At 49.2% G+C, this 24,343-nt stretch overlaps 2 protein-coding genes, 2 non-coding genes and 1 pseudogene across 8 annotated transcripts in view; 2 read left to right on the top strand and 3 right to left on the bottom strand.

Moving 5' to 3' along the window:
* Window positions 1–2,794: 2,794 nt before the first annotated feature.
* Window positions 2,795–2,933, bottom strand: LOC123455886. Its single transcript, XR_006634192.1, has one exon. It is a non-coding gene; the product is annotated as a small nucleolar RNA SNORA70 (small nucleolar RNA).
* Window positions 2,934–4,203: 1,270 nt separating this feature from the next.
* LOC123455887 lies at window positions 4,204–4,325 on the top strand (annotated as a pseudogene).
* Window positions 4,326–7,219: 2,894 nt separating this feature from the next.
* Rps24 (ribosomal protein S24) lies at window positions 7,220–13,947 on the bottom strand. 5 transcript variants are annotated; one of them, XM_004657988.2, is made up of 6 exons: window positions 13,858–13,947; window positions 12,286–12,351; window positions 11,994–12,203; window positions 10,039–10,149; window positions 7,636–7,657; window positions 7,220–7,298 (listed from the first exon to the last, which is right to left on the bottom strand). In XM_004657988.2, the coding sequence occupies exons 1-5, from the start codon at window positions 13,858–13,860 to the stop codon at window positions 7,655–7,657; spliced, it is 393 nt and encodes a 130-aa protein (XP_004658045.1). In that variant the 5' UTR covers window positions 13,861–13,947; the 3' UTR covers window positions 7,220–7,298; window positions 7,636–7,654. The 5 variants fall into 5 exon arrangements, with proteins under 5 accessions (XP_004658045.1, XP_044993041.1, XP_004658044.1 ...); XM_045137106.1 differs by lacking the exon at window positions 7,636–7,657; XM_004657987.2 differs by lacking the exons at window positions 7,220–7,298; window positions 7,636–7,657 and adding an exon at window positions 9,466–9,486.
* Window positions 12,572–12,700, bottom strand: LOC123455892. Its single transcript, XR_006634195.1, has one exon. It is a non-coding gene; the product is annotated as a small nucleolar RNA SNORA30/SNORA37 family (small nucleolar RNA).
* Window positions 13,948–15,420: 1,473 nt separating the features above from the next.
* Window positions 15,421–24,343, top strand: part of Polr3a (RNA polymerase III subunit A) — a 50,269-nt gene continuing 41,346 nt past the window's right edge. The window contains exons 1-7 of the mRNA XM_045137105.1: window positions 15,421–15,572; window positions 18,454–18,589; window positions 18,802–18,939; window positions 21,034–21,205; window positions 21,798–21,952; window positions 23,767–24,006; window positions 24,106–24,268. Of these exons, the coding sequence (XP_044993040.1) occupies window positions 15,529–15,572; window positions 18,454–18,589; window positions 18,802–18,939; window positions 21,034–21,205; window positions 21,798–21,952; window positions 23,767–24,006; window positions 24,106–24,268 (1,048 nt within the window). The 5' untranslated portion in view covers window positions 15,421–15,528. The remainder of the gene's footprint in view (window positions 15,573–18,453; window positions 18,590–18,801; window positions 18,940–21,033; window positions 21,206–21,797; window positions 21,953–23,766; window positions 24,007–24,105; window positions 24,269–24,343) is intronic.

Here is a 24,343-nt window from a genome sequence, read left to right as displayed (position 1 = left end):
AGGGGCTACTGCTCCAGATCACGAAGCAGAAAGGGGTCAGAGCCACAGCTTGAAGACAGGTCCAGGCCCCAATACCCTAGCCTCCTACCCAGACTTGTCCAAAAACAAGGTAGAGGCACAATGCTGTAGAGTTGAATGCCAAGCCACTGTATTGGCTGCTGGGATTCTAGTATCACACCCTCTAAAGAAACTGCAGGCTGTGAGGTTGGAGAGATGGCTCAGCGGTTAAAGCATTTGCCTGCAAAGCCTGACTACCCGAGTTCAATTCCCCAGTGCCCACGAAAAGCCACATGCACAGAGCCGCACATGAATCTGGAGCTCGTTGGCAGTGGTTAGAGGCCCTGGCACGCCCATTCTCTCCGTCTTCCAGCCATGGTGGCACATGCCTTTAGTTCCAGCACCCTGGAGGCAGAGGTAGGAGGATCACTGTAAGTTCAAGGCCAGCCCGAGACTACACAGTGAATTCCAGATCAGCCTGGGCTGGAGTGAGACCCTAGCTTGGAAAAAGAAAAAGAAACTACAGGCTGCTTGGCTGGGTGGCTACAAAAGGGGGACGCTGTTTGCAAAGGGTCTGCAGAGGCCTTGGTGCCCAGGTAAGTAGACATCGCCATGCCCGTGCGGACAGCGGCAAGCCCTCCAGGTTCCACTTCCCTATGAGGGCTGAGTGCTGTAAACAAGATTACCACCCCAGCGGACCTTCTCGGAGAAGAAAAAAAGGCCCCTCCAGTGGCTCTGGCATCAGGCTTCCTTCTTGTTTCCAGGAGGGCAGCCGCCTTGACAACAAAGCCATCAACTTCCAAGCCTGTGCCCACAGCGCCCCCTCGTGGGAGTGTGCCACGGGAATCTCTTTTCTTTCACCAAAAGGAGGGTGGGGAATGGGTGATCAGTAACACGCCGTCCTTTCCCAGCCTCCACAGCTGTTCCCTTTGCAGTGTTGCCTAGGTCAGCGGTTCTCGTGTTAACCGGTTCCAGCGTCACCAGCCTGGCTTGTGAAAGCCCAGGCAGCATGCAGGGACCCCACCCTTACTTTCTTTTCTTTTTTAATATTTTTTTTTATTTGCAAGGAGAGAGAGGCGAGGCGAGAAAATGTGCTCCAGGGCCCTCTAGCCACTACAAAGGAACTCCAGATGCACGTACCACTTTGTGCATCTGGCTTTACATGGGTACTGGGGAATCGAACTCGGGTCATTAGGTTTGCAGGGAAAGTGCCCTAACCATTGAACATCTCTCCAGCTCCACCCTTGCTTTCTGATTCATCCCTTGGGGCAGGTGAGGCCCAAGAATTTGCAATTCTAAAAAGTTTCCAGATGATACGAGAAGGTTGTAGTGAACGACTGGGAGGCCTGCCTTAGCTAGTCCCTAAATCCCCGTCATGGGACAGCACCCAAGTCTGATATACTCTCCGAATGCCCTCGGGGTCATCCGGAACATCAGACCTGACTGACTGACAGCACTGTGCCACCTTAATATTGTGTGCCTCAACTTCCTCACCAGAAAAATGGGGTGATAGTGCCTCTCTGAGAATGCATGTAAATGGTAAATTCACGCAACAGACTTGGGCTATAGTATGTATGCCCACAATAAATGCTTGTAAATCCACGGTACTCTTTGTTGTTGGCAATAGTAAAAGGACTGCCATTCATTTGTCAGCTTCTTGAGGACAGGGACGGTGCCATTTGAGAGATATGGGCTCCTCAGAAACAGAAGAATGGACCTTTGTAAACTGTTAGCCCCAAATGGTCCAAACAAGGAGGTTGTACTCCATTCCACCTTGCTGGGATTAAACATCTAAGCCAGACACACTTTATGGGAGAAATGGGTTTATTTTAAGCTTGTAGATCGGGGGTGGGGGGATGTTTCATCAGTGGCAGGAGAGACTGCTTTTATGTCCAAACAGAAAGAAATGGCAGCAAGCCAAAACACCAATACCAGCAGACAGCAGGAACCAGCAGCAAGCAGGACGCCCAGAACTGAGACTGCTCTCTCTACACCTTTGGGCTGGATCCCAGGATCTGTCCCCAGTGACACCTCCTCCAGCCAGAGACTGGAATTACAAACTTAATAAAACACCTGTATCCATGGGGACCATACACTCCCATCCAAACCACCACAAAGTTGTTAAAACTTCAAGATGACTGCCAGGAATGGTGGCACATGCCTTTAATCCCAGCACTTGGGAGGCAGAGGTAGGAGGATTGCCGTGAGTTCGAGGCCACCCCAAAGTAGAGAGATCCTACCTTGAAAAAAAAATTTTTTTCAAGATGCATGAGTGCCACTCAGGTCTACTAAAGATGGGACAGGCCAGGTATGCTGGCACATGCCTTTAATCCCAGCACTGGGGAGGCAGAGGTAGGAGGATCGCTGTGTGTTCAAGGCTCTACCTTAAAAAAAAAAAAAAAAGCCGGCCATGGTGGCTCATGTCTTTAGCCCCAGCACTCAGGAGTAAAACGAGCGCAGAGCTCACTTATGCAGGGAGCCACGGCTGGGGATGTACTGTACCTGACACCACAGCCATCAGCAATGAGCCACTTCTCTGCCGCCACATCTTCAAAGCCACCTGCACTGGACTCCCTTGAGAGGTGGATCCTCTGGCAGCCGGGAGACTTGGACTTGGTTCTGTGCATGGCCTAAATCACATGCGCTTTATTCTGCAGCTTGGCGTGGATGGAAATAATGACCTGGCCAGTGTGAACCCTGGCCTGTGCGCCCTGGGCCTTCCCAAAAGCACCCCGCATGTCTGTCTGGAGCTTCGATTGGGAATAGCATGAGATCACAAATACGGATATCCACCAGAGGATGTCTCCAAGGTCCCTTAGGGCCACCTGTACAAGCACAGGTAACGTACACTACCAAGGAGGCTGCTGTGCGCAGCCATGGCACACCGGGCCAGCCACCATCAGGAAAAGGAACCTGGTCAGTTTAACTGGCTGCAGAGCTACCTGCTTTTTTTTTTTTTCTTCTTCAAGGTAGGGTCTTGTCTAGCCCAGGCTGACATAGAATTCACTAGTCTCGGGCTGGCCTTGAACTCAGAGCAACCCTCCTATCTCTGCTTCCCAAATGCTGGGATCAAAGCTGTGTGCTACCACAGCCAGCTACCTCCGTATTTGACGAGCTCTCAGCCTGGTTGTGGAGGTTACTCGGCTGGCTGTCACAGCTGACACGGAGGTGGAAAAGAGTCCGTGGACTGCCCGTGAACCCTGCTGGCCCAAGACTGAGCCAGGATCGGGGTCCCGGGTTCCTGGTCTGGTCCCTTTTCCCCCGCTTCGCTCTTGGTTCCACCTCATCCAGCCCTCTCCTCCTGCACAAAACTCTCCACCACGCCTGATGAGCAGTCAGCCAGCTCAAGTGTTTTGTGTAGAAGAACCCAGCATGTGACAAGGACACTTGACCCACTGCTGAACATCTAATTCTCCACATGTTTTTACTCAACCAAAATATTGAACAAGAGGAGTCCTTAGCCTGGCATTCAAGGACCTCCCAGGACTGTCCCCTGCTGACCTCTCTTGTATCCTGCCACCACTCAGCCTGTGGACGCTGGGAGGTCGGTCCTTCGTTTACTAGATGGAAGGGGATGTGTGGTGTCCCGGACCCCATCCAGCTCTAGGTGGACCAAGAGCGTAGCTGGGAAAAGGGACCAAGACTAGGAACCCGGGAACCCCACTAGGAACCCGGGAACCCCACTCCTCACTCAGCCTTGAGCCAGCAGGGGCCACAGGCAGCAACCCAAGAACTCTTCACTTTAAAAAAAATTGTTAATTTTTATTTAGTTGAGAGTGAGAGTCAGAGAAAAGGAGAATGGGTGCACCAGGGTCTCCAGCCACTGCAAACAAACTCCAGACACGTACGGCCCCTTGTGCATCTGGCTAATGTGGATCCTGCGGAATCAAGCCTCAAACCGGGGTCCTTAGGCTTCACAGGCAAGCGCTTAACCAACCACTAAACCATCTCTGCAGCCCTAACTCTTCACTTTTCTGCCTCCTTATCAGATATAAAAGCTGAGTAACCTCCATACCCAGGTTGAAAGCTTGTCAAAAACACAGGTAGCCGGCCATGGTAGCACACACCTTTTAGCCCAGCATTTGGGAAGCAGAGATAGGATTGCTGTGAGTTCAAGGGCAGCCCGAGACTAAATAGTGAATTCCACATCAGCCTAGGCTAGAGCAAGATCCTACCTTGGAAGAAAAAAAAAAAAAGCAAGTAGCTCTGCAGCCAGTTAAACTGACCAGGTTCCTTTCCTGATGGTGGCTGGCCCGGTATGCCATGGCAGCACACAGCAGCCTCCTTAGTAGTGTACCAGGTGGCCCTAAGGGACCTTGGAGGCATTCTCTGGAGGATATCCCTATTTGTGATCTCATGCTATTCCCAGTAGAGGCTCCAGAGCACTTGAAACACTACTTCAACGTCATGAGGGTATACTGTAAGATGCCATCTTCAAGGACAAACCAAAATAACTTACCAGGGAAGAGAAGCAGCAGACAGCTTCCTAATTAGTCAGGCATAGCCAGGTATAAACCCAAGGGTATTGACACGAACCAAAATCAGCACCCCTTCATCCCCACAAAATATTCCCTGGAAACATGATCCATTTTTATTTGCAAGTGAAGATAGAATGGGAGCACCAAAACCTCCAGCTGCTGCAAATGAACTCTCGATTCATGTGCCCTTTTGTGCACCCAGCTTTACTTGGGTACTGGAGAATCAAAACCCGGCTTTGCAAGCAAGCGCCTTAACCACTGAACCATCTCTCCAGGTCACAAAGCTTTTTTTTTTTTTTTTTTTTAATGAATCACCCCTAGCCTCCCTTCTCACCAGTCTCTATGAACCTAGAGCAGAGCAGTAGAGAGAATATCACTTGCCTCGTATGCACAAGGCCCTGGGCTCAACCCCTCCCTCTCATGAAGCCATAGCTTCCCAGCAGAGCCGATAGACGGGGTGTGTGTTCTCTTGGTTGGTTCCTTCTAGTGAAATCAACTTGGCACTGTTACAAAGACTTGCCCAAACTCTGTTGAGAGCCAAGCAGTGGTCTAGTCAGAACCAAGTGTTGCACAGCTGTCCACAACTTAGAGCAGGTTTCTCCAAGTGCTTGCTTCCACTTATCTCCACACAGTCCTGTCACCTCAAGCCTTTTAACTGTGAGGGCTGCAGAGAAGGCCTAGGGGTTAAGGCGGTTGCCTGCAAAACCACAGGACCTCCGTTTGATTCCCCAGGACCCACGTAAGTCAGATGCACAAGGGGGTGCGTGTGTCTGGAGTTTTGCTTGCAGTGGCCGGGAGCCCTGGTGCACCCACTAGCTCCCTCTCTCAAATAAAGTATTTAAAAAACAAAAAAAACTGAGAGCATTCCAGATGCATGCTCCACCCTTTGCATTTGGCTTAATGGAGCCCTGGGGAACTAAACCTCGGTCCTTTGGCTTTGTAGGCAAACGCTTTAACTAAGCCATCTCTCCAGCCCTAGAATTCCTTTATTATTTACTTACTAATTTTTGAGGTAGGGTCTTACTCTGGCCCAGGCTGACCTGGAATTCACTGTTGTCTCAGGACGGCCTCGAACTCATGGTGATCCTACCTGTCTCCTCAGTACTGGGATTAAAGTATTAAGTATTTTGAGAGAATGGGTACACCAGAGCCTCTAGCTGCTATAAAAGAAATTCCAAGTGCATGAGCCACCCTGTGCATCTGTCCCACATGGGACTTGAACTGAACCTGGGTGCTTTGGCTTGGCAAACACCTTAACCACTAAGCCATCTCCCTAGCCCAATTCAGCTTCACTTATACTTGACGCTAAAGCTAACCTGCTTCAGAGGTCACTGGAGCTTGTTCTGTCAGCCCCATCTGCAACCCCAATTAGTCCTGTTCCAGACCTCCCTCCGCCCCCGTCACCCGCAGTCCCATGAACCAACCTCCCACTCCAGCCTTTGCTGCCTTCAACGACCACAGCGGATCTCCACGCACTACTCCACACTCTGGGCACCTCAGGGGAATAACTTGGAAGTCTTGTCCTGCCCTAGCAGCCATCAGATCTTCTCAAGGCAAGAGCCATTAAGGTCACATACCAACAAGCCCTCAGCTGCAGTTACAGAACTGTCAAGGCTCCTTCCTCGCAGCTTGGAGTTCAAAGCCTGGACCCTCCACATGCTCTCCACTTCCTGCATGTCCTAACGCTCTTCTCCCAGTTTCATCTTCTGCCCAACCAGGTCTTTCAGCAACCGCCTTGCTTTAGTTTTAGCTTCCACTTCCAAAACTTGATTCCTAAGAGAACCCATTTTCTGTGCACACCTATCAGTAGATAGAACATTGGTGGTGGTGGTGAGAGGGGTTGTTATCTAAAACCCATAGGATGGACAGACAGGGCTCAGCGACAAGCATATACAAGGTCCTAGGCTCTACCCACACCACCACAAAAACAAAACGTAAGCCATAAATACCTTTTCAGGCCCTTAGATTGTGATTTCCAGCATGGTAGCACACACCTTTAATCCTAACACTGGTGGTGGAGGCCACCCTGAGACTACATAGTGAATTCCAGGTCAGGCTGAACTAGAGATCCTACCTCAAAAAACAAACAAAAATTGATTTCCAACACCAGTATGAGTTAGCAACCCACAAAGATAGCACACTGACTGGAGGGTGGCCAGCAAGTCTGGAAGGAGAATTCAACCACCAAGCACTAGAGGAAGAAAAACAAAATCCAACTTATTTCAGGGTAAATGAAGGTGACATAGTCATCAGCTTTTGTTGCCAGTTTTTTTCATCTGGAAACAGGGTCTTCCTCACAGCACTAGGACTCTAGGCACATGCCACCATACCAGCAAGTTTAACTTCCGAGTAAAGCCAGAAAATGACTTCAGCAGTATGGACTAAGTTGGTATCTAGGACTTCAGATTTCATGTCCCTCCTGGAAATAAATCATATATCATCAGGCAAATGCGAACCGGTGCATACCAGACTGGCTCAAATGTTCCTGGTGGAGTCCACACACCTGCCACTTCCTCCCCAACTCAGAAGGCCATGCACCAACCCTTCACTCCAGGCTTACAATGAGCATTCAATGGACATGTTTAGGTGGGCAGCAACCTAAACCTGCAAAGATTCCAGGCCTTCTAACACCCCCAGTGAGTGTCGGTGTACTGCAGAGGCACGCAGGACCGGGGAGATGGCTCAGAGGTTAAGGACACTTTCATGCCCAAACTCCCCCTTCCCAAAGAAAAGCCACCCACATGGGAGTTTTTACAGTTTATTGGTCATCTTAAACATTTGCAGCATTGTGGTAGTCACCGCAGTCAGTCTTCAGTCCTTTGCCTGGGAATCAAAAAAATAAAAAGGATATTAGTCAGCAACCACCACCTTCCAAGTCTTCAACAATTTCTAAAAGTAATGCTCATGCAGAACAAGAATTAGTAACTAGTTATTTATAAGAACAATGTGACGTAAGTACCAGAAAATTAAACAAACATTCAAGTTAGGAATAAAAAAGCTAAAACACTACTAAAACTTAGAACTAAAAACATATCAGTTAGTATTATGGTTACAGCTCTGGTGCACTTGTAAATCTACTTATAAATATGTTCCACATGCCCTTCAAACCTGTGCATCAGAACAAGGAATCTAACTTCTACGTTAAGAACTTGAATGATACCTGTTATCCAATCTCCAGCTCACTGAACCAGTGGCAGGAAAGGGGAAAAGGAAAGAGCAAAAACAGTTCATTAGTGGTCCCTTTCAAAGTCCAAAATCAGCATTTAAGTACATGCAAGCAGGTCCCAAAGTGACTGCGCTTCTTTTCTAACCACACGGTACATTCCTTACACCCGTCAGTGCTGACTGAGAACGTTGTCTGGGTACTGCAGTTCCAATGATAGTTACCAAGGCAGCATTGGTAACTCCAATGTGGTACCAAATCCAGCTGCCACTATGTGCGTGTGGATGGAAATCTGAGCCTGAATCCCTGGGTACCGGCCAGCATCATGACAGGCACAGCACCACGACTCACAGACCCGGGTCTCATTTAGACTGCAAGAGTCTAAAGCTGTCTTATGAAGCCATCTCTACAGCCCTCAGTTCGATACTTTAAAAGCCAGTCCAAGATACAGTGAGTTTTTAAATTTGGGCTATACACAGGGAGACCTCATACAGCCACAAATACAAATTCGTAATGAAACTGACGTGGAATTTAGCTTAAAATGCTACACATGTAAGTACTCGTGCCTCTGTTTAAAACAAACTGAGGTATATAAAGGAAAGAAAACCAATTTTAACTGAATTCAAGGGACCACTGCTATGATGAATTTACTCCAAGCAGAGAGCAAGTGCTTCCATGAGCATTCGCTGTGGGCAGTGCTGGTGGACAGAGGAACACCAAACCCTCCATGCATGAGGGGTTTCAGGCTAAGTACTAACATGCGAGAGAGACCCCAAGGATGAGTGAAGATTCAGTGTGGTTGGACGTGGTGGCACATGGGGAGGCAGAGACAGGCAGCCTGAGACCACATAGTGATTGTGATTCCAGGCCAGCTTGTGATGGGGGGGGAGGGCTCTGCTAAATGCCCTTCGGGCCTGGGCCAAAGGTGGCTGCAATTCTGTAATTTCAGCACCCACAGGGAGCTATGGAGGCAGTCTGTTCATCACTGCAAGCATGATGGTGGTCCCCGGCAGGTAATACCAGTTTCCTCCTTATCAGGCAAGGAGTAGAAGAGAAGTCACATGGGCAATGGCCATTCTCACACTCTACCAACTCCATCACACTTAACTGACTTCACGTTACAAGCTTGGTTGTTCAAATGTGCAAAATGTGCCTACAGTGGACTACTGGACCATTCTGACCAAATTATTTGTGAGGAAAAACATTATCAAAGGCTTCAATGTGACCTAGCTACCTCAAAATTCTTACTAAAATGGGGGCATCAGACACAGATTATAAGAGAGGGGAATGGTCGGCACTAGCTTGGAGCAGACACTACCAAAACAGGCTTCGTCCAAGTTCAAGGGCCAAATTACTACCACAGCTGCCAAGAGAAATCTGTGGCCTGGCCAGGCATGGTGACACATGCCTTTTTAACGCCAGCACTCAAGAGGCAGAGGGTCACTGAGTTCGAGGCCACCCTAAGATTAGAGAGTAAATTCCAGGTCGCCCTGGGCTGGAGTGAGACCCTAACTTGAAAAGCCAAAAGAAAAAAAAAAAACAGGATCTGTGGTTTCAGCGCCAGAGGAGGATGGCTCTGGGATAGGGCACTTCTGAAGGGCAAGCTGAATAAAAGCAGCCTTCCTCTAGTGAGTGACTTCACCACATAACATGCATTGCAGTGGGTTTCCAAAGCCAATGTCAGTTTTTGATTTTGCTTGTAAAACACCATTTTAAACAGCACCGGTACTGGAACTGGTCATTCTAAAATCTTTTGTTCCAAAGCCAACATGCAAAGCGTCAAAGCAAACTGAAGGTGATGCACCCCCACACCGTGCTCGGTCTCAGTACCTGCTGGACACGTCATTTCTGATGAGCAAGAAATCCAAGACAGGAGGGGGAGAAAAAGTTCACAGAACACTGATTATTCAACAACCCCACACCGTAATTCCACGGACTACTCACAACTGGCAAAGCTGGCACAAAGCTGCTATCACTAAAATCCCTGTGATCCGGGCTAACTAGTGAGGAAAGCAACTGACATGTCAGTGTCAGGAAAAACAGGGGCCATATTGATGCAAAGGCTTCACAATCCAGTGTCCGTGGTAAGAATTGAAGCGAACCAGGGAACCAATGTGCTCCCCCTTGAACATCCCAGGCCAATTGGTGAAAAGGAACACTCTGTGACGGGGCTTCAAACCGCCCCCAGCTCACTGCACCAATGTGGCCCCACGCGTGCTGATCTACGAGCGTAAGAGGTGGGCCACACTACACTACGTGTGCAGCTGCTCAGAACGTTACCTTCTGTGTCCAGAAGAGGGAAAAGAAAAACATCAAGAAAGGTTATTTAGAAAATAAAACCTATTGTTTGGAACCACTTCTGACCAACAATTACTTTCATTTGCCTTCCTTGGACTGTACCTTTTTGCCAGCACCGACACTGGCCTTGGCAGTGCCCCTGACTTTCTTCATCCTGTTCTTGCGTTCCTTCCGCTGTTTCCTTGAGGTCTTCTTCTTCTCATACAGGCCGTGCTGGAGGAGGAGGACATCCAGGTAAGCTCATTACCAGCTGGGGGTCAGAGGGCTTGGTAGCACAAGCCCCTCCCTTCTGACTTCACCTTCCTCAATGAAGCTTTTACAGGTCTGCCCTTCCCCTTCACACTATGGCTAACCCAACCTACTGCTCTGGGTCTGAGGTTTCTCCCTGGAAGATTCTACCAATTTCCCAAGAATCCAAGGCACCCTCAGAGCCGCACAGCATCCCTAGGTGTGGTAGCACACATCACTGAGCTCAGCAACTGGAACGCTGAGGCAGGTGAGTGCGGGAGCAGACTAGAGACCAACAACATCCCATCCCCCTCAAATTTAAAAGCTAGTCTTATAATCCAAGCACTCAGGAAAAAGTGGCAAGATCACCACAAATTCCAGGAGAGCTGGTCTACATACTGAGTCCATGTCTCAAACAATGCCAGGCATGGTGGTGTACACCTAAAAGTCCAGCACTTGGGAGGCTGAGGTAAGAATGGCCAGCCTGGGGCTACAGTGTTGAGTTCCAGGTCAGCCAGGGATAGAGTGAAGGCTCTGGCCTATCAAGACTTGGCCTCAAAAATAAAAACGTTTAATAGGTTGGTATTGTATATATGTAAGTACAATGACTGAGATGGGGAGGTAATATGATGGAGAATGGAATTTCAAAGGAGAAAGTGTGGGGGGAGGGAGGGTATGATCATGGGGTTTTTTTTATAATCATGGAAAATGTTAATAAAAATTAAATAAAAAAAATAGTAACAGAAAATAAAATAAAAACGTGCCGGGCGTGGTGGTGTACACCTTTACTCCTAACAGAGGCAGAATCAAGGCCACCCTGAGACCACATAATGAATCCTCAGGTCAGCCTGGGCTAGAGTTAAGACCCTACCTCAAAAAACAACAAAAAGTGGCAGGTGTGGTGGCACACCCTTTAACCCCAGCACTTGGTAAGCACAGGTAGGAGGATCAGAAAGAGCCTAAGACTATATAGAATTCCAGGTCAGCCCGCTCTAGAGACCTTACTCCAAAAAAATAAGTCAGGTATGGTAGCACACACCTTTAATTCCAGCACTCAGGAGGCACAAGTAGATAAATCGCCAGGAGTGTGAGGCCATCCTGAGATTATATAGTGAATTCCAGGAGAGACCCAGACACGGTGGCACATACTTTTTCACAGCACTTGAGAGGAAGAGATAGGAGGATTGCACACTGAAGACTACGGAGTGAATTCCAGGTCAGCCTGGGCTAGAGAAAGACCCTAGCTCAAAAAAAAGAAAAAGTGGAAGCTAGAGATGGTTTAGCCGTTAAGGTGCTTGCCTACAAAGCCAAAGTACTCAGGTTCAATTCCCCAGGACCCAAATGCGGCGCATGCTTCTGGAGTTCATCCACAGCGGCCGGAGGCCCTGGTGCACCCATTCTCTTGACTTTCTCTCTCAAGTATAAAGTAAATAAAAATATTTTTTATAAAAAAAAGTAATTTCACTGGGCATGGTGGCACACACTTTGAATCCAGCACCTGGGAGTCAGAGGTTAAGAGGATTGCCGTGAGTTCAAGGCCAGCCCAACAGCAAAACCCTACCTTTAAGAAACAAGAACATAATGCCACAACTATAAATTAGGTAGCCTGCCTAGTGTGTATCCCATGCCACAGTATTCCTGTCTGAATCAAAAATCATCTGGGCATGGAGGCACATGCCTTTAATCGCCAGCACTCTGGGGGCTGAGGGAGGAGGACTGCATTGAGGCCACCCTGACTTCACAGTGAATTCCAGGTCAGCCTGGGCTAGAGAAAGATCCTACCTCAAATAAACAAAGAAAAAAAATAAGCAAAATAAACAGACACCTACTCTGGCAAGCCTGTGTTTGGGTTCATTTTTCTTTGCATAATCCAAGGAATCATAAATCATGCCGAAGCCAGTTGTCTTGCCCCCACCAAAATGGGTTCTGAATCCAAATACAAAGATGACATCTGGTGTGGTCTTGTACATTTTGGCTAGTTTTTCCCGAATTTCCGTCTTGGGCACTGTAGCCTTCCCCGGGTGAAGGACGTCGATGACCTAGAAGAGGGAGTAGTGTTTAGTACTCAATGCAATGAACTTCATCTTCAAACTAAAGCACAACTGACCAACTTGTCCTTACCATTTGTTTCCTCTGAAGCAGACGGTTGGTCATGAACTTCCTGGTCCGGATAGTTACTGTGTCATTCTAAAGACAACACACAAGGTTATTAAAACTTAATGCCATTTTGGCTGTTTTCCCAAGATCTAAATTATACTAATTCAATAGTCACAATGTGGCTAAGAAACAGAATATCATTAAGTGCACACTAGTCACACCTATTATGTCAATCTTACAATCCCCTTTTTTATTATGGGTGCCATTCTATGTTTCTCAACCTCAATATTAGTTTTGGGATCTGGGTTCTTTTTGTTCCCCTGAATGACAGCTGCCACTGGTACAGTATCAGGGCAAGGATGTAATCAAGGGTTTTCTCTCAGCACCAGCTACCAAATCCTGGCCCCACTGCCCAAGGGAGGACCTGTGAAAGTGCTTGCTTTTATTTATGTAGGACACACATTGAAAGACTTACAGGAATTGCTAGCCTCTAAGCACTAGACGATTAACACCCCTCTGATGTACCCTTTGGTTGTGACAATAAAAACCTAGAGGCTGGGGAGATAGCTTAGAAGTTAAAAAAAAAATTGCAAAGCTTGGGGCCTGGGTTTGATTCCAGTACCAAATGCCAAAGCACAAATTGGTGCATGTATCGGAGTTCCTGAGGCTCTGGAGCACTCTCCTTGCATATAAATAAAAATAATTTTAATAATTTTTTTTTAATTTTAATAATTTTTTTAGGTGGGTCCTGAGGAATGAACTCTTAAGTCCTCATGCTTGTAAGGCAAGCACTTACCAGCTGACCTCTCTCAGCCTAAATAAGAAATATCTTGAAAGTCTCCACAGAATGCAAACTCGTCCCCATAAGAGCAGAACCATCCTCAGAAAAGGATCCTTTATACACGTGTTGAAAAGCTCACAAGAAAGCTACTCCACTATGAATGGACTCAGTATCAGGAATAACACGGGTACTCTCCAAGGTTCTGCTAATTTAAAAAAAGCATTTCTTATAAAAACTAGAGAGCAACAACTTCCTCTTTCAACCTCAGCTAGGGAGATCAGATGAACTTCACCCCGATGGTACCCAACTCTTGAGCCAAACAGCTCAGGGATGGAGCTAAAAACACCGGAGCAGCGGGCTTGGATGATGGTGTTGAGCAATGGAGACCCGGGCCCTTTTCAACGCCTCAACTTCCCCACGAGCATCTAACGCTCCGTTCTGCCTACACATTTTCGGGCTTACTCGTAGGGCCGGTTCCGCTCGCCGGGGCGGCGGTGACCGCTTCTTCATCGCAGGCTGCCATCACCCGGGAGCTGCCCGTCCCAGACCCGGACGTCCTATCCCCACCACCCACAGCGCTCCACGAGGCCCGCGGGGACGGCAGACGCTGGCGCAGTGTCCAGGCCCTGGAGCCCGCCAGCCGGCACCGACTCCGCACCGGCGGCGGCCCCGAGCCCCAGGCAACCGGTCCCGGGAAGACATAGCCGGAGAAGAGCGGCAGGGCTCTGGGCGGCTGTAGCTCCCACGGCGAGACGGTGAGACAAGGGATGGCTCGGATTAGCAGCGGATGACGGAGCGGCCCTGAGAAGACTCACCATGATGGCGGTGATCCTCAAGCAGCAAAGGAGGAAAAGAGGGCCTCTCTCCGCCGGCCAATCATATCAACGCACACGGAAGGACCCCGGGCGGTGCCGGAAAGGGGGCGTGGCCAGGGCCGCGAGGCCGACCGCGTCAATGCCTGACGGAAAATGCTTAAGGCGCCTTCTTTCTTGCCTTTAGCCCCGCCCCTGGGCTTCCACTGGCCAATCCAGAGTCGGAAACCAGCTCGACCTGGCTTGGGTTTACTTAAGCTCGAGTGGCTTTCAGATCAAGGCTTTTATACTGAATTATACCTACTTGGTGTCCCCGTAAACAGCCTTATTTTGGTTTTTCGAGGTAGGGACTCACTCTCAGTCAGGCTGACCTGGAATTCACTCTAGTCTCAGGGTGGTCTTGAACTCACAGCGATCCTCCTATCTCTGCCTCCCGAGTGCTGGGATTAAAGGCGTGCGCCACCACACCCGGCTAAATTTTTTGATGTTGTTTTGCATCTGCCACTTTGTACCTCTCTGGCTTTATGTGGGTACTAGGGAATAAGATCGGATCGTTATGTTTTGTAGGCTAGCGCCTTAACCGCTGAGCCATCACACTGGCCCCTACACATGGTTTTATGTTGAGCTGGGGATAGATCTTAGCCGCCTGCAAAGCCTAAGGACTCAGGTTCGATTCCCCAGGATCCACATAAACTAGATGCACAAGGTGGCACATGCATGTGGAGTTCATTTGCAGTGGCTAGAGACCCTGCTGCACCCATTCTGTCTCTCAAGTAAATAATTTTGTTCTGTCTTGTTTTTCCATTCTGACCTGGAGCTCACAGGGATCCTCCTACCTGTGCCTCCCAGGTGCTGGAATTAAAGGCGTGGGCCACCACACCCGGCTAATAAATAAAAGTTTTAAAATAACCACAATTAAACTCATTGGTTGGCCAAACTACACTTTTGGGGAATCCTCTATTCCTGTTGCTGGTGCCCCACTTAAGGTAAGACTCCTTAGAAAAACTTTGCACAACAGACCTTGATGATGATTTGCCACTGCATACGTTTAAAAGAATTTTTTTTATTATTTAAAACTTCCATAACTACAGACACTAAACCATAATTCCCTCCCCCCTACATTCCTCTACACAACTGCACTCTCTCCATCCTATCCCCTCCCCCTCTCAATCAGTCTCATTTTTGATGTCACCGTCTTTTCCTCCTATTATAATAGTCTTGGGTAGGTAGTGCCAGGCACTGCGAGCTCATGGATATCTAGGCCATTTTGTGTCTGGAAGAGTGAGTGCATCGTAAGGAGTCCTACCCTTCCTTTGGCTCTTCATTCTTCCCCTTGCTCCTGGGTACTTGTACTTCTCCAGCCTGGGTCTGGGCACGAACCCTAGGTGGAGTTTTTAAAGCTCCAGACACTCCTCGCTGCAGTGACAAGAAGCGGCCACCAGGTGGCGGTGTGGGGAGCCGGGCGCCAAGCAAAGTGCGAGGAAGCCTCTCCTGACAAACACGCCGAGCGGAAGCGGACGCTGACACGTGCGGCATTCTACGGTGGCCGAGTGGGGCGGCACAGGCGCGTTTTATTTTATTATTATTTTTTTTAACCCGGAGTCCTGCAGTACAGCCTGGGGAAGGTGCTGAGGAGCGTGTGGTCCCGAGTGGGGCGCCCGGGCCGCCGGCACCATGGTGAAGGAACAGTTCCGAGAGACGGATGTGGCCAAGAAAATGTAAGAGGCAGCCTGAGCGGGCGGAGGGCTGAGGCTCGGGGTCCGGGGTCTGGAAGGGTGGCCGGCGAGGGACAGTGGGCAGGAGGGGCCCAGCGGGGAGCAGGGGTGTGCCGAGCGGCGGGGTGGCGGGGTGGGAGCTCAGCCCCTGCGGGGAGGTCCCGGTACTCGGCCGGGAAAGGCAGCGGTAGCGAGCGGTGTCCTGGGAGGAAATGCGAGTCTCCCCCAGCCCCGCGATGACCCCCCAAACGCACACACTGTAAGAGTGTAAGAGAAAAGCAAAATAGGACCCCGGACTTTGATCTCTAGACAGGCTGTTTATTAAGAAAAACAGCGAGGAGCCCGGCGTGGTGGAGCACGCCTTTAATCCCAGCACTCGGGGGAGGCAGAGGTAGGAGGATCTCTGAGTTCGAGGCCACCCTGAGACTACATGGTGAATTCCAGGTTAGCCTGGGCCAGAGTGAGACCCTACCTCTAAAAACCAAAAAAAAAGGGGTGGGGGGAGAAACAGCAGCGAGGGACAGCGGCAACCTTCCCGTGGGATGGAGGCTGAACCACTGGGCCAGGCTGGAGTTTAAGCTTAGAAGGAGGATCCTAAGAAAAACAGACTGTACCAGCTGCAGATCCAAGGGAAGTAGATAAGGAGCTATAGTTATTTGTGCCCTTGCTCAGAATAAGCCTTTTTTTTTTTTTTAAGCTAAATTGTGTAGGGAGAATAACCCACCTGACAGTTTCTGGTCCCTCATGGTTTTCTGAGCTAAGGGAAGTTTAGTTTATCATTAGAGAGTGGACAGGCTTGTCAAGACTTGGTTTTGAAGTTTCTTTATTGCTTGCTAGTCTTAGGAAGAGTTATTAACTCTTTAGCTCCCTCTAGTTTTTCAGAGAAGGCTATTAACCCTTCACACACACCTTGTGTTGTCGGCATAGTGTCCCCCCACCTGCGGCCAGGGCAGCCATGTGGATCTGAGTTTGGCCACGGACCACCTGACAAACGGAGGCAGGATCTGCTGACCCACAAAAGCTTAGTGTTGCCAGCTAGAAATGGGTGACAGGCTCAGCGATGTGATCTGGGCTTTCTCCTGCCCACGCTCATTGGTGAGGCCTTGGCCCCATGCTTGGCTTTCCATCGGTGTCTCAGCATGGGTGACAGTCGTGTTGGGTGCCGTAGGTGCATCGTGAAAATGGTCTTCACTGCCTGGCAGCTGAAGAGCGTGGACAGGTCAGCCTTGGGTATGCAGTGTGACAAAAGTGAACAGACCCCAGACAAGAGGGGGTTCTGACTTTGGCAAACAAACCCCAGACGCATTCGCCACTTTATCGGTTTTGGCTTTACTTGGTTACTAGGGAATCAAACCCTGGGCTAGCAAGCTTTGCCGGTAAGTGCCTTTAGCTGCTGAGCCACGTGCCCCGTCTCGACCGAGAGCACCTAATGTAGCCAGGCACAAGAGAGGCCAGGCACTTTCTTTTCGGGGAGCATACTGGAGGGACGGAGGGTGGGCTGATGGATGCTGCAGTAAGGAAGCATCTTGCAGTCGGTGAGCAACCTTTGAAGGGTTTTATTATTTTTAATAACATGAGCATATTGTAAATTGGTTGTATTCCCATTTAGTTATCCTGAGTCTCCTCCCCCCACTGCCATGCCGGCGAGGGTCCTCCTCGGAGGGAGTATTGGTAATTCCTGTAGAAGTTTGGTCACGTATGGTGGCGCGCACCTTTAATCTCAGCACTTGGGAGGCTGAGGTAGCAGGATCGCCATGAGTTCAAGGCCAGTTTGAGACTACATGGTGGATCCAGGTCAGCCTGGGCTAGAACTAGATCTTACCTCAAAAAAAAAAAGTCTGTACATGTTCAGTATAGGTATACTTTTTTTTTTGATATGTTGAGTTGAAAACACCAAGTGAAAACCGTAGGGAGGAGGCACCTGTATAGGATTCCAGCTGACTAGAAGTGGCTCACCTGTAGTGATTGGGAAGACCTCGACATACCTACTTAGGAGAAATGGGTCGAATGAAGAGAGTAGAGGGAGCGGGGGTCATGACCCCAGTTAAGTGGAGGGTAGGCCCCCAGTATTTGAAATTTTAAGGGTTTTAGTGCAAGAACAGACCTCAGAAAACACTAGAGGGGCTGGGGCGATGGCTCAGTGGTGAAGGCACTTGCTTGCACAGTCTGTCTGCCCAGGTTCGACTCCCCAGCGTGCACTCACGTAAAGCCGGATAGAAAATTGTTTATTCATGACACGCATGCACCCATATATATGCAGATACACAAATAAAATAAATTTTGAGAAGTTTTAAAGACACTAAAAAAGGAGTGGCCACAGGGGAGGAAAACGCACGGTGTACTGGTGTCACCTGAACAAGGAGGGGAGGACTTCCAGCTTAGGTCCAGGAGGGGGAGCCCGCCAGTTCCAGCAGAACAGTGAGATGACCAAGTTCTCACTGGCTTAGTTAGTAGGCAGGTCACCTGGGTGAACCAGGTAAGCACCATTTGCTTCAGAGGAAAGTAGAAACTGGATTCCTGTAGGAGAAAGGGATATTTTGAAATACTGCAAGCAGGGAGAGAGAGAGAGACAGAGATAATGGGCGTCCCAGGGCCCTTCTAGCTACTGTATATGAACTCCAGATCCATTTGCCACATTGTGCATCCGGCTTTACATGGGTACTGGGGAATCAAACCTGGGCCATCGTGCTTCGCAAGCAAGCGCCTGAACTGCTGAGCCATTTCTCCAGCCCAGTAAGGGGTGTTTTGAATGTATTTCCCCCTGGTGGGAAAGAGCCCCTAGAGCAGTGGTAAGAACAGGTTGGTTGTGCTGAGCTGTGTGTGTCATTGGCATGTCCAGTTACAGGCTTTAATGTTGTTGCCCCCCCATTTGCTTCTGCTGCAGAAGCCACATCTGTTTTGGGGTGAAGTCCCCGGAGGAGATGCGCCAGCAGGCTCACATCCAGGTTGTGAGCAAGAACCTGTACAGCCAGGACAACAACCATGCCCCCTTGCTATATGGAGTGCTTGACCACAGGATGGTAAGACCTGCTAAGACACTGGATGCCTCAAGCAGTGGGAATGACGTACCCTTCTCCCCTGCCCCTCTTGTGTGCCAGAGGCCGAAGCGGGGCCTCCAGCCTTCAGGTGGCTCATGTGAATTCGTAGCAGCATGGCCGGGCCTGCTGCTGCCTCCCGGGGCCAGGTGGGAAGGCGGGGCTCTCCCCGACGCCGGGTGTACTTTCCTCCACAGGGTACAAGTGAGAAGGACCGTCCTTGTGAGACCTGTGGGAAGAACTTGGCCGACTGTCTAGGCCACTATGGCTACATCGACCTGGAGTTGCCGTGCTTTCATGTGGGCTACTTCAGAGCTGTCATCGGCATCTTACAGGTAAGCACCCGGATCGTGATTTCCGAGAGACAGATTCTGCCACGATTGGTCAGGGACTATGGAGTGAGCCTAGGAATTTTAAGTGGTGAAGGATATATCCAGGGGGAGTTTTTGTACTAAATACGTGATTTTATTTATTTACTTTTGGTTTTTTGAGGTAGGGTCTCACTCCAGCCCAGGCCAACCTGGAGTTCGCTGTGTCATCGCAGGGTGGCTTCGAACTCACGGCGATCCTCCTACCTCTGTCTCTCAAGTGCTGGCATCAAAGGCGTGCCCCATCACATCCTGCTGATATGTAGTATTTTCATAGTAGGTTAAGCTCCTTTAGTATTGTGTATTCTTTTATTTCCCTTGAAAAAGCGGCACAGTGTAACAGCAGCAATAAGCTAGGCCTGTGGCACCTGCTTGGAATCCCAGCACTTCGGAAGCGGAATGAGGATGATCACTAGTTCACAGCCAAATTGGACGTATTAAGACCCCATCTCACTATAAAAACAAAAATTAAAATTCTGATGGTTACAAACTCTACCTGCCTGGTAGTACACATCTGTAATCCTAGGACTAGGAAGACAGAGACAAGAGGTTTGCAAGTTTGAAGCTAGCCTGGGCTGCATGGCAAGTTCACGACCAGCTGAACTATATCTATATACACAATACACTATGAAAATACTATATATCAGCAGGGCGTGGTGGTGCCCACCTTTGATGCCAGCACTCGGGAGGCAGAGGTAGGAGGATCACCATGAGTTCGAGGCCACCCTAAGACTACATTGTGAATTACAGATCAGCCTGGACTAGAGCAGAACCATACTTCAGGAAAAAATGGAAAAAAAAAGAAAAAGGGAAGGGTGAGGGCTGGAGAGATGGCTTAGCAGTTAAGGCACTTGCCTGCAAAGCCAAAGGACCCAGGTTCGATTTCCCAGCACCCACGTAAGCCATATGCACAAGGTGATGTATGCATCTGGAGTTCATTTGCAGTGGCTGAAGGACCTGGTGCACCGATTCTCTCTATCTGCCTCTTTCTCTCTCTTGTTCATAAATAAATAAGTTAAAATGAAGGGCAAAAATATATATATATATTGGGCATGGTGGCCCACGTCTTTAATCCCAACACTTGGGAGCCAGAGGTAGGAGGATCACCATGAATTCAAGGTAACCCTGAGACTACATAGTAAATTCCACGTCAGCCTCAAATAGAGTGATACCCTACCTCAAACCCTGCCCCCCCTCCCGAGAATAGCCAAGATATAGTTTATTGGTAGATGTACAGCGTTAGGTTCAATTCTCAATACCTCACAACAGCAGGGGTGGGAGAGGTGGCTTAGAGGTTAAGGCGCTTGCCTACAGAGCCTTTAAAGGACCCAGATTCAATTCCTCGGTACCCACATAAAGCCAGATGTGCAAGGTGGCACGGGCATTGGGAGTTTACATGGCTGGAGGCCCTGGCATGACCATTCTGTCTCTCAAATAAATAAAAATCTTTTTACAAAAAAAATAGCAGTAGAGCTGGGCATGGTGGTGCACACCTTTAATCTCAGTACTAAGGAGGCAGAGGTAGGAGGATCGCCCTGAGGCTACATAGTGAATTCCAGGTCAGCCTGGGCTAGAGTGAGACCCTATCTCACAAAACCAAAAAATATATAAATGTGTGTGTGTGTGTGTGTGTGTGTGTGTGTGTGTGTGTATTTATTTATTTATTTACGGGGGGAAGCATTGGGTATGGTGGCCCACACCTTTAATACCAGCACTGGGGAGGCAGAGGCAGGAGGATCGCCAAGAGTTCGAGACCACCCTGAGACTGCATAGTGAATACCACATTAGCCTGGGCTAGAATGAGACTCTCCCCTAAAAAAACAAAAAAGAAAAAAAAAGGAAAAAAGAAAGGGCAAAGAGCAAAGGTGAAAGTAAAACCAACCGCGGCGCCGAGTACTGGTGCTGTCCTGAGAACACGGGCCGCCTCATTGTGCCTCTGTACCCTGTGCACATCTGCTCAGGGCCATTCAGGTGGTATGTCGGACCACGGGGTTCCGTTCCTAAAGGGGAGGGATTTTCATCCTCTCCTGCCTTGTTTCCGTTCTGCTTAATCCCTCAAAGATGATCTGCAAGACCTGCTGCCACATCCTGCTGTCCCCGGAGGAGAAGCAGCAGTTTCTGGATTACCTGAAGAGGCCCGGCCTGACCTACCTGCAGAAGCGGGGCCTGAAGAAGAAAATCTCCGACCAGTGCCGGAAGAAGAGCATTTGCCAGTTCTGTGGCGCCTTTAACGGTGAGTGGGGCACCCAGGGGCTGGGGCGGGGGCTCTTCATTCAGTCTGCTGCTTCCTGGGTCTGCTTGCAGTCGAATTCTGGGGGTCAGCTTTTTCCCTCGGGAACTAGGTGTAAGCCCAGCACCCCAGAACACCTCAGAAATGTGCCTCTTAACCATGCATGGCTGCATCAGTGGCATTAGCTAGACTAACCGTAGGCCAACCTAAGAACCTCATTTATTTTTAAAATATATTTTCTGGGTGTAGTGGTGCATGCCTTTAATCCCAGCACTCGGAAGGTGGAGGTAGGAGGATCTCCATGAGTCTCCCTGGGACTATGTAGTGAATTCCAGGTCAGCCTGGGCCAGAGTGAGACCCTGCCTCGAAAAACCAAAAAAATAAAATGAAATGTATTTTATTTATTTACTTGAGAGAGAGAGGAAGAGGCAGATAGAGTGGGTGCGCCAGGGCCTCTAGCCACTGCAGAGAACTCCAGACATATGCACAAGCATGTGGGTCCTTAGGGCTCTCAGGCAAGCACCTTAATCGCTAAGTCATTTCTCCAGCCTTCACGTTTTCTTTCAATCCTTGGTAAGTAAATTAACTGTTCCAGGTACTGTAAAGAAGTGTGGCTTACTGAAGATAATTCATGAGAAATACAAGACCAACAAGAAAGTGGTGGATCCCATGGTATCAAATTTTCTTCAGTCCTTTGAGACAGCCATTGAGCACAACAAAGAAGTTGAGCCACTGCTGGGAAGGGCACAGGTGAGCCTCGGCATGCACGCGCCCTCCGCCCAGGTCTCCCTCCGTCAGGCAGACAAAGCGCAAGTGTGCGTGCACGCACGTTCACGTTCTCTCCCACCTCTGCTCCACTTTCTCACGGGAGTTCCGCTGTTAGACAGCTCCAGGTAGTGCCTCGTGGTTTTGTAACAGGTGTTTTCTGCCACTAAGTGTATATGGGCTGGCCTTGTAACTCTACTTATTTTGGTTTTCCCCTAGTTCCCTGCCCCCATTAGTTTTTGTTTTGTTTGTATTTTGGTTGCAGCACAGGAGGTTGAGACAGTCACATGGTGTAGCCCAGGATGGCCTCAAGTGCTCTTGTCTCAGCTTCATGAATGATGTAATTTTAGACTTCTGTCATTATGTTTAACTCCTTTAGTTCTTCTTTCTTTCTTTCTTTTTTTATTTTATTTTTTCTTTTTTGCCAGTAGAGTTTCATTCTAACACAGGCTGACCTAGAATTCACTATGTTGTCTCAGGGTAGTCTCAAATTCAAAGCAGTCTTCCCACCTCTGCCTCCCAAGTACTGGGATTAAATATTTTATTTACTTAATAGAGAGAGACAGATGGGGGGGTAGAGATAGGCAGGCCAGGGCGTCTAGCCACTGCAGACAAACTCCAAACGCATGTGCCATCTTCTCCATCTGGCTCAGATGGGTACTGGAGAATTGAACCTGGGTCCTTAGGCTTCCCAGGCAAGCACCTTAACCACTCAGCCATCTCTTCAGCCCCAGTTAACGGTTTTATTGTAAAAAGGATTTTAAAACTGTGCTGTATGGGGCATAGAGGTTCCACCCATTCCTCCTGTGAAGTACAAGAAAGTCATGCACGGGCTGGAGAGATGGCTTAGCGGTTAAGTGCTTGCCTGTGAAGCCTAAGGACCCCAGTTCGAGGCTCGGTTCCCCAGGTCCCACGTTAGCCAGATGCACAAGGGGGTGCACACATCTGGAGTTCGTTTGCAGTGGCTGGAAGCCCTGGCACGCCCATTCTCTCTCTCTCCCTCTATCTGTCTTTCTCTCTGTGTCTGTCGCTCATAAATAAATAATTAATTAAAAAAAGAAAGAAAGAAAGTCATGCGCAGGCTAAGGACACAGCTCAGTAGGTAGAATGTCTGCCCGCCCGCCATGCATGAGGCCCTGGGTTAGACCCTTATCAGTGAAGCCAGGCATGGTGGGTACAGAGGAAGGAGGGTCAGAAGTCCAGCATCGCCTTCAGCCCCCGTGAATTTGAGGAGAGTCTCTGCTATATGAGACAGAACCAGTCTCAAAAAGATAAGAGCTGGTCATGGTGGAACACGCTTTAATCCCAGCACTTGGGAGGCAGAGGTAGGAGGATCACTGTAAATTTGAGGCTATCCTGAGACTATATAGTGAGTTCCAGGTCAGATTGGGCCAGAGTGAGACCCTACCTCGAAAAACCAAAAAAGGAAAGAAAACATTCAGCTGGGCATGGCGACATATACCTTTAATCCCAGCACTCAGATGGCAGGTGTAGGAGGGCCACCATGAGGTTGAGGCCACCCTGAAACTACACAGTTAATTCCAGGTCAGCTTGGACCAGAGTGAGTACCTACCTCAAAAAGGCTAGCCTGGGCTACATGAGCCCTCATCTCCGGAAAGGAGAGATGAGAGGAAGGAAAAGCAGAAGAGAAGGGGAAAGGGGGAAAGGAGGAGAAAGGACCGAGGAAGGGAAAGGAGGAAAAGAAAGAAAAGAAAAGGCATTGGGAAGGAAAACCTTATCCAACCTACAGGAAACTAACACGCTGTCTTCCTTCCCCTCCTGCTCCCTCCCTCCCACAGGAAAACCTGAATCCTCTAGTAGTTCTGAATTTGTTGAAGCGTATCCCAGCTGAAGACGTCCCTTTGCTCCTAATGAACCCAGAGGCTGGGAAGCCCTCAGATTTGATTCTCACAAGACTTCTGGTGCCTCCCTTGTGTATCAGACCCTCTGTCGTGAGTGACTTGAAGTCTGGCACCAATGAAGATGATCTGACAATGAAATTGACAGAAATCATTTTCCTAAATGATGTTATTAAAAAGGTTGGTGCAGCTCATTAGCTTGTACATTCTTTAGTCGAGGAAATGCAAGAAAAACCAAAGGCAGTGGGTTCATTTATGACTTTGCTCTGTCCACCGTAGCATCGTATCTCTGGAGCCAAGACGCAGATGATCATGGAGGACTGGGACTTCCTGCAGCTGCAGTGCGCCCTCTACATCAACAGCGAGCTCTCCGGCATTCCCCTCAACATGGCGCCCAAGAAGTGGACTCGAGGCTTTGTCCAGCGCCTCAAGGGGAAGCAAGGTAGGTTTTCAGCAAGGCCTGTCTGTAGGAGACAGCCACTGCCTGTGTTTCCCTTCCGGGCAGCGTGGTCTAGTG

This window comes from Jaculus jaculus, chromosome 18, assembly GCF_020740685.1.
Source record: "Jaculus jaculus isolate mJacJac1 chromosome 18, mJacJac1.mat.Y.cur, whole genome shotgun sequence".
In the NCBI taxonomy this organism is placed as follows: Eukaryota; Metazoa; Chordata; class Mammalia; order Rodentia; family Dipodidae; genus Jaculus; species Jaculus jaculus.
The sequence above is the reverse complement of the archived record's forward strand: the minus strand, read 5'-3'. Positions and strand labels throughout refer to the sequence as shown.

Excerpts from the sequence above, each read along its gene's own strand:
- Rps24 (XM_004657986.2), bottom strand. Across the intron at positions 12,204-12,285 it reads TGCTTCAGAGGAAACAAATG|GTCATCGACGTCCTTCACCC; the intron begins GTAAGGACAAGT and ends TCCCTCTTCTAG. Across the intron at positions 10,150-11,993 it reads CCAAACACAGGCTTGCCAGA|CACGGCCTGTATGAGAAGAA; the intron begins GTAGGTGTCTGT and ends CTCCTCCTCCAG.